Consider the following 17,393-nt stretch of genomic DNA (forward strand, 5'->3'; position numbering starts at 1 on the left):
TCCACATGAAAAAAATACAAGCAAAAACAAAAATATATATGAAAAAAGATCAGTTGTTATGTTTCTGTAAAGAACACATAATTGTTTATGCTTCAGTGTTTCCATGCGGAAGTTTTAAAAACTTGCATCGTATCCATCTGTATTTTTATTCATAAATTTCCAAAATAAATTTTTTTATTATTATTATTCAGTCATCTAGACCACAATAACACAAACCATTTATTTTTAATAGAGTGCCTGTATTAGAAATACAAAAAAAAAACTACCGGTACTCTACATTATCCTTTCCATATCACAGGATGATAAATTATATACTTTTCCACCTATTTTTGAATGTTGGCATTCCACGGTAAGAGAAGTTTCAGAAACTACTTTATTGTCTCATGTTTCTTTATTTCTTGACAGTTTTAAAAGAGGCACAGAGAAAATTTTCTCTTAAGTTTAATTATGGCAAGCATTTTTAAAAATGCATCCTTATTCAAGGCTGTACGGTGGCGCAGTGGTTAGCCTTCTTGCCCCTGGTTCAAGTCCCGGCTGAGGGATCCGTAACAGAACCCCAATGGTGGACCTTTCTGTGTGGACTTTGCATGTTCTCTCTGTGCATGTGTGGGTTTTCTCTGGGAAATCCAGCTTGCTCCCACCATCCAAAACCATGATTCATAGGTTAATTAGTTACACTAAATTGTCCACAGTGAGTGTGCATGGGTGTGTGATTGGGGCCCTGCAACAGACTGGTGACCTGCCTTCACCCGCAAGTGGCCTGGATAGGCTCCAGCAGCCCAACTGCCCGAAATGGATGAAACAGATTAGAAAATGAATGAATGAATCCTTGTTCAATTAAAATTTTCACAACAGAAGCTCTCCAACAATAATTCTTTAAATGCTAACGTTTGTTGACTAATAGATTTGAATCATTCTAAATCATTCAGTGGAGCAAAAAAAAAAAAATGTAGTTGCCAATTTAGCAAACTGTCCCAGTTAAAAAGATTCACTTTAATGGCAGAGGTCAAATGTTTCCTGTAGTTCTTCACATGTTTTCACACATTGTAGCTGCTATTTTGGTCCATTCTTCCTTGAAGATCTTCTCAAGAGCTGTGATGGCCTGGTCAACACAGACTTTGAACTCCCTCTTCAGATTTTCGATTGGATGGATGTCCAGACACTGGCTAGACCATTCCAGAACTTTTAAATGTTGCCACTACTTCATGCTTCACAATGTCCATGATTGTTTTAGATGCTGCTAATTGTCCTACCTACTCCTCAGACAGCAAGTGGCATTTATACCAAAGAAATTTTGCTTTTATTTAGATCACATCACTTTTTTCCAATCTTCCTCTAGATTTAGACGGGTCTGAACATATACTGGCTCAAGCAGGGGGACCTTTGGGAGCTCTGCAGGATTTGAATGATGACTTTTTTTTTCAACAAGTTGTTTTTTAACTTGCCTTGTTCAGAAGCTGAGCAAACAAATAAGAACTGAAGGCCTCTTTGGACAGATTTTATTGTTACAATAAGCAGGTGGTGTAGCTTCAGACAAACAAGGTGTACATTTGGATTAAGATCCGTTTTATTTTTTACAGTGATTGGTCAGCAAGCGGCAGTATTAAGACTCACTGAATCACAACCAAAATCCTCATACTTAAAAGCTAAATTTTTAAAACATCCTTTGTCAAACCGACACCATTAGGTCAATATGGTATAATAATTTAAAGATTAAGTCAAAGTGAGAAATTTTAATTACAAAGGGAAGAGCAGAAAGCCACTGAAGGAGTTATAATTCATATAATCATCAAAGACAAGCATGTTTTCCTGCAGTTCCACATAGACGTTGTCTCCCACCTTCAGTGGGATGACTGCAGCATTGCTTCCAATGTCATGGCTGTCGGTTCCGCTGGTGTCCCAGACAGATGTCAACCGCTGATCATTCTTTTTAAGACTAACACCAGATTTAGGGATGGGATCGACGTTATTAAGCATTGAGAATCTGAAGAAGTACATCCCATTGACCGTTGCAGTAAAAATTCCTGTACAAACACGGACAATTCATTATTCTGTTTAAGTTAACATTTATTTGCTCTGTTTCAGTGCATACCTGTGGAAGGGTTGTAGCAATCACCATAGTTGGAGAAAATCCTTTTATACTTCAGTGGAGTAGAAGTGGTAAAAGGTCCAATGTTCCCAGAGCCAGAATCTCTGAGAGCAGCAGAAAAAGCCACCTGTGGAGTACCTGGAATGACCAAATAACATCAAGAGTTAGAATCCACTCTGGCACATAATTTCAATAGCACACGTATACCTCCAATGAGGCTCCGGAGCTCCAGCACTTCTCTGTCAGTGTTTTGGAGCCTGGTCTCCAAAAGTGTTATCTCGTCTGCCATGTTTGCGACTTTCTCCCCCAGCGCGCCGACAGTCTGAGCAATGGTTATAAAGCAACAGATGTCGCCTGAGCTTGATGATCCAGAGTTTTGACAACCTTTGTCATTGTTTTCAGCAACACAGAAGCAGCAGCCCAACATCAGAACCAGGACAATCTTCTCCATTTCTGCTGTCTTGTGTCTTTGATTGTGTTGAGAATTCTCTCACCTTTTATGCTATGTGACATTGTGCAAAATGACAAATTCCAGTTTCAGGACCTCCCCTTTTTTTCTTACTTGCTGTAAAATCCTTAACAGGTTCAAGATTAGATAAATGATTTTCCCACTGCGGGAAAAGAAATGTAAGGCAATAACTACCTTATAATCTTTAGTTAGTGCACGTCAAAATAAACAATGAAAGTAAAAAAGCCTTTGAAATAAACCACCTTGGTATGGTTTCAACGGTGTAAAAAGTCACGAAAGAACACCAAATGATTGCAAAAGTAAGTGAGTGCTCTTTCAGCCTTTTAGGTGAAAACAACTTAAACGATTTTTGGAAAACAGTTTAGCCAAAGATCACCTTCCTTATAGTGAAAACAAATCTTTGAACAAACTAACAAGGTGTCTGTTTGCTCAGTAAAGACTAGAATGAGCAGCAGTGGAGAACCAAGTCATCTGATCTGACAAGTCCAGTTTCACCCAATTCCACCTCGACAAGTACAAAGAGTGATGGGTGTTTTCATTTAGCTTGTAGGTCAGTGTTGAAGCAGGTTGTTGTCAGGTCAAAGCTCAGCAGTATAAAATTCATGAGATTGTCCTTTCCTTCTGACGTAACGGGTATTTTTTTATCTGGCCTGCATGTGCATCGATCCCACTCATCATGATGCATTTATCTACACCAAGTTGCCTTTAGTGAGAGGGTTATGATTATTGACCTTTATTTAACAAGATCCATTAAAGCCCGGTTGCTTTGAGAAGGTTGCGTCAGGAAGGGCATCCGGTGTAAAACATTTCCAAGTTTACCATGCGACTTGTTCGCTGTGGCGACCCCTGATGGGAAAAGCCGAAAGAGGAAGAAGATTTAACAAGATCCATTGACATCTTTTTCAAGAACGATATAGCCAAGAGGTCAGAAGCATATATGTACACAGAATATCCATATTTAGGTCAAATTTATCTCTAGCGAGATAATAGTGTTAATCAGAAAAAATGTATTGCAATGCAATAATTGGAACAAATCAAGTTTGGTTAAAATAGCCGTCTCTACTAAGAAGTCCCTAATGTTGTCAGAATAAATATGCTGGAGGGAAGGGTCAACAGTGCCCTGAGGTCACCTGTCATTAATAAATACACAATATTCCCGTAAGTGCAAGCATTTAGTGGTATGCTTACCTATAAACTCAGGAATGACTGTAAGCACTTGAAGATAACAGATCCAATAAATCCCACTTTATCTTTTCCTTGATAGCTGTTTAACACATCCTTGGTAGACAATCCACCCCTATAAAGAGTCTGTCCAAAGAGAAGATGAAGAGGTTTTTAGCCAGGCAAAAGTGGAAGGTGTCCCATCCTCTGCTCCCTCAGAGGATGGGACAAAAGATGGGTGCATGGTGACCGGCTCTATTGGTTCATTCGAGATTCTAAATTGTTACTAATGTGTGATTGTGTGGTCCAGCAACAGACTGGCAACCTGTCCACACGGCAAAAACTGAATCTCAAGACAGTTTCAAGAAAAATATGGTCTGTCTTCCAAGAGAACGTTTTAAGAAAGAATGTCTTAATGACTCGAATTTTTTTCTTAAATCAAGATTTCTTAATTGGATAATTTTTTTCTGTAAGGATTTTTTTTTTCTTTGCTTATTCAAAGAATATCTGCTGGTGGGGTAAGAATTGCTGACTGATTTCTAAGTGTCCTGTTTTTGCAGTGTTACAGCAGGATGGGCTCCAGCAACTGGTTCCTGGCTGGGTAGCTCGGTTGGTAAGGTGGGAAGCTACCATGCAGGAAACCAGGGTTCAATTCCCGGAGGGGAATGAGCAATGGTACTGGGGGCAATTACCATATCAATGCTGAGCAATTAGGCAAGACCCTTAACGCTACTGCCTCCCGACTGCGGATTTGGCTGCAGCTCACCGCTCCCCAAGGGGATGGGTCAAATGCGGAGAAAGAATTTCCCTTCGTGGGATAAATACAGTGTATAAAAAAAAGAAAACCCAATGACCCTGAATGGGCTTCAGTGGGTTGGAGTAAATGAATGGATAATTATTTAGCAGCTAAAAACACAGTTACTAACCTAGATATTGTAATGTTAGTTGCTTGAATTTTGGTTTTGAGGAAAAAAAAGCTGCCTCCAAGCAAATAAAAAAGAGGCTTTTGAAGACTCCCTGACATGTGGGGGATAATGCTGAACCCTCACCTTCATAGTGTGTTGACCTTGATAGCCAAAGTAAGTGTTTGCTCTTTTAGCCTTTTAAGTGAAAACCAGTTAAATCAACTTTAGAAAACAGTTTAGCCCAAGATAAACTTCCTTGTAGTGAGAACAAATAGCTATGAGCAAACTAACAAGGTGTCTGTTTGCTCAGTAAAGACTGGAATGAGCAGCAGTGGGGAACCAAGTCATCTGAGTGTTGAAGTCAGTTGTTGTCAAGTCAAAGCTCAGCAACAAAAAGTTTCCTCATCATGAGATCGTCCTTTCCTACTGACATAACAGGTAATTTTTTTAATTTCACCTACATGTGCATCGATTAAACTCATTATGCATTCATCTACACCAAGTTGCCTTTTAGTGAGAAGATTATTAAACTTTATTTAACCAGATCCATACTCCTTCATGTTTCCACCCCTGTGTTCACAATGCCCATTGTATTTCTGAAAAGCAGCTCAATATTCTTCCTGGTCCTAACACTCCGTAGTCTGGACACAGTTTATCACAGTGCCCTGCGTTTTTATCACAAACTCTGCATACAGAACCCACCATTGTGAACTGTACTCTCTGCTCTCTTGGTCTTCACTCAAAGTCAGGCGACAGAAACACTGGCTAATATTCACCTATAAGGCCATTCTCGGCAAACTACCTCAATATCTGTGCCGTCTTCTTTCTCCTGTTAAAAAAATATATAACTCTCGTTCCTCACTCAAATTGCTTCTTTATTTCCCTAGATTCCTCAGTGAATTGGGAAAAACAGCCTTTTCCATTGCTGCTCCGCTTTCCTGGAATAATATTCAAAACTCTCTGCATTTAAGTGACCTTATTCCCTTGAATTGTTTTAAAGCAAAACTTTGTGAGCTCTTAAAAGAAACATGCACATGTCACCCTTGACCTATCTGTACCACTTTTAATTAACCTATAAGTCATTGTCCTACGGTTCATTTCAATTTTTATTGCATTTGTATTTTGTAATGGATTTTATTTCAGTTGTTTTAACTGTATTTTATTTGTATTGATGCCCTTTGGCCCAGGTCTCCCTTGAAAAAGAGATGTAGTCTCAACGGAATTTCCTGGTAAAATAAAATAAATAAATAAAAAATAAAACACTTTGTTTTATTTTAGATCACATCAACTTCTCCCAATCCTCCACTAGATGTAGACGGATCTGAACATATACTGGCTCAAGGTGGGGGCCTTTGGAAGCTCTGCAGGATTTGAATCCATGATTATGTTGTTTTTAATTATCAGTTTTTTTTATGTTTTATTTTAACTTGTCTAAGAAAAAAACAAGAACCAAAGTGTTCTGTGGATAGATTTTAATGTTACAATAAACAGGTGATATAGCTTCAGACAAACAAGGTGTACATTCGTATAAAGATCCATTTTATTTAGTAATTTACAGTGATTGGTCAGCAGGTAGCAGTAGCATTTGCTGCTTAGTGGTGATGACTTTGTCCAAGACTCACTGAATTACAACCAAAATCCTCACATTTGAAAGCTAATTTTTGAAACATCCTTTTTCAAACCGACACCAAAAGGTAAATATGGTTTAATCCTTTTAAATGAATTTTTAGTGTGAAATTCTCATAACATAGGGAAGAGCAGAAATCCACTAAAGGTGTTAAAGGTCACATAGTCATCAAAGATGCCCTGTTTTTCTGCAGTTCCACATAGACCTGGTCTCCCACTTTCAGTGGGATGACTACAGTGTTGCTTCCCATGTCATGGGTGTCAGTTCCTTTGGTGTCCCAGACAGACGTCAACAGCTGATCATTCTTTTTAAGACTAACAACAGAGTTGGGAGTGGGACTGAGGTTATTAAACATGGAGAATAGGAAGAAGTACCTGGAACGACCAAATAACATCAAGAGTTAGAATCCACTCTGGCACATAATTTAAAAGCACACGTTTACCTCCAATGAGGCTCCTGAGCTCCAGCACTTCTCTGTCAGTGTTTTGGAGCCTGGTCTCCAAAAGTGTTATCTTGTCTGTCATGTTTGCGACTTTCTCCCCCAGAGCGCCGACAGTTTGAGCAATGGTTGTGAAGGAACAGATGTCGCTTGTGTTTTAAATCCAGAGTTTTGAGCACCTTTGTCATTCTTCTCAGCAACACAGAAGCAGCAGCCCAACATCCGAACCAGAACAACAAACCACAACACAAATCAAGTTTTTTATGCACAAAGGAGAAACGCAAGTGTTAAAAAGCTGTCCACCTCCCTTCTTATTTCAAAGGTCTGCTTCTCCCAGTGCTTCTTTCCTTAAGAATTCAAGTAGGAGGTTACAATTTTTTTGCACCAAAAATGCCAAAGCTTTGTTTTTATTCAATTCTGGAAAGCGTTTATATCTTTTAAGGAAACAAATTGTCAAATATAACCATTATTAAAAATCTGAAAGCTGCTACAAGTTTTAAAAATTGTGTGAATCTCACATTTGTTTTACCTTTGAGAGCAATCAAAGATGATATATTTTTTATTTTCTTTACTTCTATCTTAACATTAAAGTCAAATAAAATATAAATTGCTAATGTAAATATTTCAAAATTTTGTTTCCAAAAAACCAAAACCACACAATTTCTTAAGTATTTAAATATTTTTTAATCTCCTTTTGGAAACAGTCATGCTTTTTCTGCCTGAAAACATGAAAACTTGTTTTCTACAAGCTTCACATTTGCCATAAAGACATGATATGAGTGTTGTTTTTTACTTGCCTGTGTCGTATATCTGGTATGTAACTTTATTTACACATAAAAGATGATTTATGTCACATCAGATTAGTATTTGTTTTGTGGTTTGTGTGTTTTGCTTTATCTAGATTTCCTGTCAGTCAAAAATTACATTTAAATGAAGATTGTTTGTGCCACCTAGTGGCCACACAAATCAATTGTACATGTTTTCTAAGTCGACATCTGCTCCCCTTCAATTCTGTGTCCAGACTGAGTGGAGAGTCTCCTTTCCAAAGGAGACAGTGATGCAGAGACTCTGGCCCTGGTCACATCAGCTCAGTGGGAATTTGATGAAGAGAGTTTTAGCGATATAACGGAAGAGGCCAAACATTTCATCAGCTCCCTGCTTGTCAAAGTCCCCAGGTGAGAATTCAAGCACAAAACTTCCTCCAGACGTTGACCTGAATCAGCCGCTCACAATTGTCTATTTACAGGCGACGGATGTCCTGTGAAGAAGCCCTCGCTCATCCCTGGATCGCTGCTTTTGATTCTGGAGACCTCACCTCTACAAAGAGTCTGTCCAAAGAGAAGATGAAGAGGTTTTTAGCCAGGCAAAAGTGGAAGGTAAAACCCAAGCAAAAAGAAAACATCAGTAATGTTGAGTTTTTGCAATTCTTTCTCTTTATTTATATAATTCTGTCTAATACAGGGGTGTCAAACTCATTTTGGTTAGGGGGCCACATTCAGCCCGTCTAATCTCAAGTGGGCCGGACCATAACATAAAAGCAAAATAACAGCTTTGTTTTAGTTTTTTTTACTCAATTTGAAAAAAATGCCTCAACCAACATAGCAGCCTAATCACTTGGGGCCAATGGATCTCGAATAAAATTAATTTCAATTAAAATAAAGTTGGTCTATTTATATTTATACAGACTGAATATTTGACATCTGACACTGACGCAATCCAGAAACTTTTCTTTATGGTGAGCCTCTTAGTGGTGCTGAATGTTATATTCTTTTAACACTGCAACCTGTTGATGAAATACCAAGCATAAGGGGTTTTTTAATCAGATTTGTTAAAGAAAAATAAAAATAAAAACTGTTCATTTTTACTGGAAATCTCTTCACTCCATTTCACTTTTTGACAACATTTTGGTCATTAGGGCGTCAATAATGATCATCCTCATAGCAAGATAACAGTGGTGAGGCTTGATTTGATCTGATCTCTGCTCAGTCGACCTCTAAATTCTACCGTCTGTGCAGGATATCCTGACCCAGAGGTGGTGTGGCTGTGTGGAGATGAACCTCTGGAGGAGTCCTCCGCTGTGCAGATAGAATACGATGAAGAAGGATGCTGTGCACTGATTTTAACAGACGTTGGCATGCAAGACACCAATGTTTACACCTGCAGAGCCAGCAACAACCACGGGGAAACCTACTGCTCTGCAAAACTGACTGTTCAAGAGTAAATGCATCTCATCTAAATATGCAGGGAAAATTTGTGTGGAAGATGTGTGTGTTTTATGTTGTACATTGTTGTAGATGGAGGTTGATGTTTCTCCTCTGACTTATACCTAAATATTGGCTTTAACACAAAGTTTTAGGTGGAACTTTGAAGCTCTCTGTGCAGCTACAACTTTGAATAATTTCAAACATTTTCTTTTCTAAGAAATTTGGTTTGTTCCATTTCAAATCATCACTATTTTAGCTATTGAATAAAGTTATTGACTGAATTTTTATATAAGTATTTTTATTTAGAATCATTCAATTTTTTTTTTCAATATTCAGTCATCTAGACTGCAATAACACAAACCATAAATATATTTCTACAATGGAACCAACCTGGATGAATGAGAGTCTTCATAGACATGTTACTTCTAATTTTGGGAACGATACCCTTCAGCTGGTGCGTGAATTGGAGAAGACAGCAAGGAAATTGGCGGACTACAAGAACCACCTCAGGTTCAACGTGAGATAGATTTAGACGGGTCTGAACAAATACTCGTTTAAAAAGGGACACCTTTGGGAGCTCTGCAGAATTAAAACCATGATGACGTGTGGTTTTTGTTTTTTATTTGTTTTGTTTTTTAACTTTTCTTGTACAGAAGCTGAGCAGAAAAATAACTAAAGGCCTCATGTATTGGACAGATTTTGTTACAATGAACAGGTGGTGTAGCTTTAGACAAACAAGGTGTACATTTGTATTGAAATGCGTTTATTTTGTCTTTTACAGTGATTGGTTAGCAGGGGGGAGTAATATTTGTTGCATTATGGGGATAAACTATGATCAAGACTCACTCAATTACAACCAAAATCCTTGCATTTAAAGAATAATTTTTAAAACATCCTTTATCAAACTGTCACCATTAGAACAATATGGTGTAATCTTAAAAATGAATACAAAGTGTGAAATTCTAATTATACAGGGAAGAGCAGAAAGCCACTGAAGGTGTTATAATTCATCCCGTCATCATAGACAAGCCTGTTTTCTGCCAGTTCCACATAGACGTTGTCTCCCACCTTCAGTTGGATGACTACAGCGTTGCTTCCCATGTCATTGCCGTCAGTTCCGCTGGTGTCCCAGACAGACGTCAACAGCTGATCATTCTTTTTAAGACTAACAACAGAGCTGGGAGTGGGACTGAGGTTATTAAACATGGAGAATCTGAAGAAGTACACCCCGTTGACCGTTGCAGTGAAGACTCCTGTACAAATGTGGATAATTAATTACTCAGTTTAAATTTACATCAATGTAAATCTTTTAATTTGCTCTGTTTCAGTGCATACCTGTGGAAGGGTTGTAGCAATCACCATAGTTGGAGAAAATCTTTTTATACTTCAGTGGAGTAGAAGTGGTAAAAGGTCCAATGTTCCCAGAGCCAGAATCTCTGAGAGCAGCAGAAAAAGCCACCCGTGGAGTACCTGGAATGACCAAATAACACCAAGAGTTAGAATTCACTCCAGCACATATTTTAATAGAACACGTATACCTCCAATGAGGCTCCGGAGCTCCAGCACTTCTCTGTCAGTGTTTTGGAGCCTGGTCTCCAAAAGTGTTATCTTGTCTGCCATGTTTGCGACTTTCTCCCCCAGCGAGCCGACAGTTTGTGCAATGGTTGTGAAGCAACATATGTCGCCTGAGCTTGTTGATCCAGAGTTTTGACCACCTTTGTCATTGTTTTCAGCAACACAGAAGCAGCAGCCCAACACCAGAACCAGGACAATCTTCTCCATTTCTGCTTTCCCGTGTTTTTGAGTGTTGAGAATTCTCTTGCCTTTTATTCTTTGTGACATTGTGCAAAACTCGAAATTCCAGCTTCAGGACCTCCCCCTTTTGTTCTTATTTGCTGTGAAATCCTCAAGAGGTGGAAGATTAAATTAAGGATTTTCCCAGTGTGGAAAGAGAAATGTTAGGCAATAATAATTACTTTACAGGTTTTTGTTAGTCCAAGTCAAAGTGAACAATTAAAGTAAAAAAGTCTTGAAATGAACCACCTTGGAATGGTTTTGTTAGCAGGTTAGTAACTTCACTGCGGTGCTGCGTGCTACCAAGACTACCATGTCAACTTCACCTGGGTAAAATTTCTCCAGAATCAAATAAGTCACACCAAACAATTCCTCTTTCTCTGAGCCAACAAGGCAGCTGGGAGTGATTGCCTCATTTATTTAGACACACCCATAATCATTAATCCAACACATCTGGACAAGAAAAAAAAACGTAAATGACACAAACCACTTTCACAATAACATACACAATGAAAAACAAATGCAGAATAAAACAGAAATTGGATCACATTCCAGCACCCCCACTTGATCTCACATCACTGCATCTTTGCCAAAAATTTACACATGTCCAAACAGAAAATGGTCAAACATTCCCAACTTAAATTTTGTGGCAGGTTTGAAAAATAAATCTGCCACCACCACCGGTGCTGTTGGACAATATTCTATCATATCTGACAGATTTGTCAGAGGTAACAGCTTCTCTTAATGAAACCGGTATGTTGCATGTGATTTTGTAGCAATAATCAAAATTAAAGCCACAAGCGACGTTGTATGCCCCGCAGATGCAACCCGCCTTCTACGCCCAACTCTACGTACCACCGCCGCCCTCACAACCCTCACCGCCCTTAGCGCCCTCCCCGCCCTCAATGCCCACCTTTGATCAAGGCTAGTCAAAGCTGCATTTGATAATTATGCTAAATATGCTAACAATGCTAATGTGACTAAAAGTGCTAGCATTGCGATCAGCATCATCAACTCTCTCAGAAAAACACATTGCTCAAAATGCTGAGTATGCTAACTATGCTAGTCATGCTAATGTGGCTAAAAGTGCTAGCATTGCGATCAGCATCAGCAACTCTCGTGAGGTGCTGGTAATCCTGAGACAAAAAGCAATAATTAGTTTGAGGCTTGGAACAAGACAAGAGTTTGGAGAGCATAAACTTAAGACCAGGCATAGTCACCATAAGGGGTAACGAACTAGTGTTGAACTTCTTCTTCTCGTGATTTTATTGGCGGGAGGCACCAACGTGAAGGTGCATTACCGCTACCTACTGTGTTGGAATGTGGGTCAGAGTGAGGATTACCTAACCAAATTTAACTAACAAAAAAAAAAACCACCCCTAAATTCTCCTCAATAACCTAGTTATTTTCAAAAAACCTATAATTACACCATTTAAATTCTCCTCCCCTCCCAAAAGCTTCTTTAAAGTTAGCTGTTCACCCTCTATTATCCGTACCCTACTTTCCAGTTGTTGTCTTTCCTCCCTATACCGTTCACAATGCCATTGAACATGCTCCACTGACTCTTCCCCTTTCCCACACTCACACAAACCAGTTGGGTGTTTCCCTATCAGATGTAATGTATTATTTAAACCAGTGTGTCCCATCCTCAACCTTGATATTATGTCGTGATCTCTGGTGTTTACTCTGACATTCATACCTCTCCCTACTTTTTCCTGAATACTAAATAAATGTTGACCTTTCCTCTCCCTCTCCCATTGTGTCTGCCATTCTTCCATAATACGCCTCCTAATAATTGCCCTAATTTCCATTCTACCTAATGGAATTTCTATCTCCATACCCCGTTTCAATGCCCTTTTTGCCAGGAAATCAGCCATTTCATTTCCCTCCACCCCCCTATGTGCTTGTATCCACATAAATCTAATGTTTATTTTCAAGTTTGCCAACCTGAACAAACTCTCATAAATTTCATATAACATATCTGATCTGCTCTCAGAATAGTAAGACTTCAGAGATATCAAAGCTGACAACGAATCTGAACAAATTATACCATCTCCAATTCTGTTCTGTTCTAACCAGTGTAAACTATATGATTTTGCCAACATTTCAACTGCAAAAACTGAAAGATCCTTTGACGTCTTAATTCCAACATATTTGTCCAATTTAGGGATACAGAAAGAAAAACCAGTTCTCATTGTTTCTGGGTCTTTAGATCCATCTGTGTATATGGGAATAAATGAAGCATCGACTGTGTCTAATCTGTCTGCTGTTATCTCATCCCAGTTTCCCTTCCCTTTTCTATCCTCCATTGTTCTATGGAAATACGAATCCACTTGTACGGTTGGAAAAACCCAAAAAGGAGTGGTCGGGTACAAAAACGTCTTAACTAGGGTTTTACCAGGAATATTTGCTTTTCTCACTAACCTAGCTAATTTCCAAGCAGCACTTTCGTTCATTATCCCTTTACCAACAAGGATCAGTAGCTCTCCTAACCATGTTCTCTACACCTACACAACCCTGTGTTTTCACCCAATAGTTAAGCAGCAGCTGTTTAATTTCAATGGTAGATCCCCCATTTCAACTTGTAATGACACAGCAGGAGTTGACCTCATAGCCCCAGTGCATATTCTCAAAGCCTGATTTTGGATGACTTCTATCTTGTGTAACAGCGTTTTGCACGCTGTATTGTAAACAATAATGCCATAATCTGTGACTGACCTAATCATTGTAATATATTTGTTTTAGAGCCTGTGCACTAGCTCCCCACCCAGTCCCTTTCAAGCATCTTATTATATTTATGACTTTCTTACATCTCCCTACTATACTATCAATGTACTCTCTCCATTTCAATTTTGTATCCAATATAACACCCAGATACCTAAAACTATGTACTTGCTCAATTGCTTCTCCATATAACCTTAAGTTCAAAACAGTTCCACGTTTCCTAATAAAAATCATGCATTTTGTTTTAGTCACTGAAAATTTGAATCCCCAGTCATAAGACCAGTTTTCCACCTCCGTAATCACATCTTGTATCTTTCTCTCCACATAATGAATATTTCTTCCCCTCTTCCACAAGGCTCCATCATCTGCAAATAATGTTTTCCCAAATTTGCATCCAATTGAATTAAATATATCATTAATCATAATTGAAAACAGCACAGGGCTCATCACACTACCTTGTGGGGTTCCATTATCCACTACGTACCTATCAGAAAAGGACTTTCATATACTAACTTGAACATATCTATCAATTAAAAACCCCTTAATCCAATTATAGGTTCTTCCATGAAGTCCTAACCTACCTAATTTTATCAATAAACCCTCTTTCCAGACCATATCGTAAGCCTTTTCTATATCAAAAAATTCTGCCACCAAATATTCTTTATCTCCTTGGGATTTCCTAATGTCTGCTTCTAGGCAGATTACAGGGTCCATTGTCCCTTGACCTTTCCTAAAACCATTCTGATATGGGGACAGCAAATTTTTTACTTTCCAGGAAATAATACCGCAAATTCTTAGTGGCCTAAAATGATGCTTTTAGGCTTCTGCTTCAGGTGCCCAGGTGGTACAGAGCCAGTCAGCTGTTTGTGGATGCTCACATCCCCACCTGTGAAGCTCTACTGCGTAAGCTTACATACAGCCTCATGGAACGCCTGGACAAATCTAAGAACTCAATTATCATGTCTCTGACTGATCCAAAAGAAGCTCATGCCGCTACACTTCTGCCCTGAGGAAACACTGGATACAGCGATTATACTCTTTTTAATTTATATCTTTTTAATTTTTATTATGTATGCTGTATTTGTATCTTTTTTCTATGGACCACATGAGTCTGAAATAAAAGTGTGAAAAAATACAATCTCTCATTTATCATTCTTTCCATCACTTTTGTGTGAGTGCTATGGGCCTGTAATTTTCTGGGCTGCTTGGATCTTTCCCAGGTTTTAATACAGGAATTATCACAGCCTCTTTCCAATTATTTGGCAATTTACCGTCACACCAGATTCTATTATACATGTCCAATAATTTCAACTTCATTTTCCTACCTAAATGTTTTAACATAACACAACTTATACCATCCCTACCGGGTAATGTTATTTTAGATTTATGTAGTGCTAAATCCAATTGAAAGTAGGTAAACGGAGCATAGTTGTCAAATAAGTGTTGCCATCAAATTCCTTGTAGTGCCATTCCCTAATTTCATCTCTCCTCCCTTTCGTATATCCTGACAAATTCTCATTACTTTGACTTCTCAGAAATATTTTAGCCAACATTTCTGCTTTATCCATATCCGATATCGCCAAGTCATCATCCATTTTCAATACTGGATATTGTTATTCCCTCTTTAAACCCTTCATTTTTCTAATCATTCCCCAAACCGTACTTACTGGAGTTGTTCGATCAATTTTATCACAAAAAACCCTCCAGTACTCCCTTTTCTCCTTTTTAATAATCCTTCTTGCCTGTGCTCAAAGTCTCATATAATTCAACAGATTTTCACATGTGTGAGTCGGTTTTCAGAGTTTCAAACACTTATTCCTATTCTTAACTGCTATCTTGCAGTCTTCAGTCCACCATGGAATATTTCCCCTCGTCATAGTTGCTTTACTTCTTGGAATTGTCTTGGAATTACATTTCTAATTTTCTTTTCCATTTCTTCAGCTGTACTCTCCATACTAATGTTTGACTATTCCTCCTCACACATACAAGTAAATTCATCCCATTTTGCTTTATGAAAAAGCCATCTTCCTTCCTTTCCATTACTTGGTGGTTCTCTTTCTCCACCAACCCTAGAGAACACAGGATAATGGTCACTCCCCATTGTGCTTTTGTATACATCCCACTCACAACACCCTGCCAAGACATTTGAAACAAAAGTAAGATCTAGTGCTGACATATTCCCTGTTCGAATATCGATTCTTGTTCCTCTCCCATCATTGAGACACACCAAGTGTAATTCATCCATCAAATCTTCCAATACCTCACCATTAACATCTGTCCTGTCCCACCCCACCCCAATGTGCGATGTGCATTATGGGGTTGAACTGATGAGAGAGGTCTCCTTAAGCAGCATGGCAGATGAGGTGAGTGAAGTCAGCTGGTGGCAATCAGGGAGCAGAGCAGGCAGAGCTGGAGGAGGAGGAGTCTGACAGGCACCATGACAGACATATTGATGTTCAGGTAGAGTTTTTACATTCATTCTTTAAAAAAAATTGGTTCCGGTACAATATCGGAATACATATTGTATCACCTGACTCTTGCCAATACACACACCCCTAGGAAAAACTAAGTTCAAGACTCACTGAATTACAACCAAAATCCTGGCATTTAAAAGCTAATTTTTAAAACATCCTTTATCAAACTGACATCATTAGATCAATGTGGTAATATAATTTTAAAATGAATACAAAATGTGAAATTCTAATTACATAGGGAAGAGCAGAAAGCCACTGAAGGGAGTAAGCCCTGGCTGCACTTCAATTCAATTCAATTCAATTTTATTTGTATAGCCCAAAATCACAACAACAGTCGTCTCGATGGGCTTCGAAGTAAAACATGAAATCAAAAGGATCACGAATACAAAGAGTTCAATAGAAAAATACTAAAATGAACTAACAAACTGACTAAGCTATACTGGCATCCCTGCCCTTAGACCCCCCTTCGCGGTAAGGAAAAACTCCCAAAAAAACCGGATTCCGGAAAAAACGAAGAAACCTCAGGGGTGCCCACATGAAGGAGGGATCCTCCCCCAGGACGGACAGACGATTTACCAGAACTCTTAGAGAAGAATTAACTTATCTAAATCTACAACTACATATATAAAAGTCCAGCAGACGAGCTTCATCCAGCCGTGGTTGTGGGGACAGTCAAAGGCGCGAGTCGAGCCGGAGACACTTCTGCAGGCTGCAGCCAGGGGTAGTTGACTGAAGGTGTTATAGTTCGCCCCGTCATCATAGACAAGCCTGTTTTCCCACAGTTCCACATAGACGTTGTCTCCCACCTTCAGTGGGATGACTACAGCGTTGCTTCCCATGTCATTGCTGTCGGTTCCGCTGACATCTCAGACAGACGTCAACAACTGATCACTCTTTTTAAAACTTACAGAGTTGGGAGTGGGACTGAAGTTTCTTTTTTTCCTATGTGTCCTTTCATCTAGCAGTTTTGTTGTTTCACCCTTATTTATTACCGTAGTTATTTCTGCCTGTTGTGTTTACTTCTTTTTTGCACCATGAGTGTGGGAAGGGGAGAGGATGAAGACACCTGTGTGATGTACAGTGTCATATGTACCAAAATAAAAGTTCTCTCTCAGCCTCTTAGCATTGCTGCGGTCCATGAAAATTTTTTCTGATATTGAACCGGACTTTGCTGGGCCAAACCACTCCAGAACTTTAAAATGTTGCCACTCCTTCATGCTTCACAATGCCCATGGTTTTTTGAGAAGCAACTTAATATTCTTCCTTAGGTATTAATGCCCAACACGGTAAGTGGCATTAATACCTAATAGTTTTTGGTTATATCAGATCACATTTCCTTCTTCCAATCCTCCTCTGGATCATATAGATGTTCTCCGGAGATCTTTAGACGGGTCTGAACATATACTGGTTTAGGAAGGGGGACCCTTGGGAGCTCTGAAGGATTTGAAACCATGATGACATGTTTTTTTATGAGTCTTGTTTTAAACTTGTCCTGTCCAGCAGCTGA

General features: G+C 38.9%; 2 protein-coding genes across 3 annotated transcripts; both read right to left on the minus strand.

The window, feature by feature from the left end:
- Nucleotides 1-1,483: 1,483 nt before the first annotated feature.
- LOC105354529 (complement C1q-like protein 2) lies at nucleotides 1,484-2,595 on the minus strand. The gene is made up of 3 exons (XM_011477964.4): nucleotides 2,297-2,595; nucleotides 2,093-2,227; nucleotides 1,484-2,024 (listed from the first exon to the last, which is right to left on the minus strand). The coding sequence occupies exons 1-3, from the start codon at nucleotides 2,538-2,540 to the stop codon at nucleotides 1,738-1,740; spliced, it is 666 nt and encodes a 221-aa protein (XP_011476266.1). The 5' UTR covers nucleotides 2,541-2,595; the 3' UTR covers nucleotides 1,484-1,737.
- A 4,755-nt stretch (nucleotides 2,596-7,350) lies between these two features.
- On the minus strand, nucleotides 7,351-11,086 carry LOC101164806 (complement C1q-like protein 2). Of its 2 annotated transcripts, none has more exons than XM_020705147.3 (4): nucleotides 10,433-11,086; nucleotides 10,230-10,364; nucleotides 9,963-10,147; nucleotides 7,351-8,018 (listed from the first exon to the last, which is right to left on the minus strand). In XM_020705147.3, the coding sequence occupies exons 1-4, from the start codon at nucleotides 10,734-10,736 to the stop codon at nucleotides 7,917-7,919; spliced, it is 726 nt and encodes a 241-aa protein (XP_020560806.1). In that variant the 5' UTR covers nucleotides 10,737-11,086; the 3' UTR covers nucleotides 7,351-7,916. The 2 variants fall into 2 exon arrangements, with proteins under 2 accessions (XP_020560806.1, XP_078807898.1); XM_078951772.1 differs by lacking the exon at nucleotides 7,351-8,018 and having other exon boundaries at nucleotides 9,643-10,147; nucleotides 10,433-10,799; nucleotides 10,938-11,079.
- Nucleotides 11,087-17,393: the final 6,307 nt, after the last annotated feature.

This window comes from Oryzias latipes, chromosome 8 (assembly GCF_053564925.1).
Source record: "Oryzias latipes strain Hd-rR chromosome 8, Olatipes_Hd-rR_3.1".
NCBI classification, from domain to species: domain Eukaryota; kingdom Metazoa; phylum Chordata; class Actinopteri; order Beloniformes; family Adrianichthyidae; genus Oryzias; species Oryzias latipes.

What these genes read in the sequence shown, in the direction of transcription:
- LOC105354529 (XM_011477964.4), bottom strand. Translation starts at nt 2,540, where the DNA reads ATGGAGAAGATTGTCCTGGTTCTGATGTTGGGCTGCTGCTTCTGTGTT. An exon ending in GCTCCGGAGCCTCATTGGAG is followed by an intron (nt 2,228 to 2,296) that starts GTATACGTGTGC and finishes TGGTCATTCCAG; the next exon opens with GTACTCCACAGGTGGCTTTT. An exon ending in TTGCTACAACCCTTCCACAG is followed by an intron (nt 2,025 to 2,092) that starts GTATGCACTGAA and finishes GTGTTTGTACAG; the next exon opens with GAATTTTTACTGCAACGGTC.
- LOC101164806 (XM_020705147.3), bottom strand. Translation starts at nt 10,736, where the DNA reads ATGTCACAAAGAATAAAAGGCAAGAGAATTCTCAACACTCAAAAACAC. An exon ending in TTGCTACAACCCTTCCACAG is followed by an intron (nt 10,148 to 10,229) that starts GTATGCACTGAA and finishes ACATTTGTACAG; the next exon opens with GAGTCTTCACTGCAACGGTC. An exon ending in CTGTAGTCATCCAACTGAAG is followed by an intron (nt 8,019 to 9,962) that starts GTGGGAGACAAC and finishes CTCTTTGGACAG; the next exon opens with ACTCTTTGTAGAGGTGAGGT.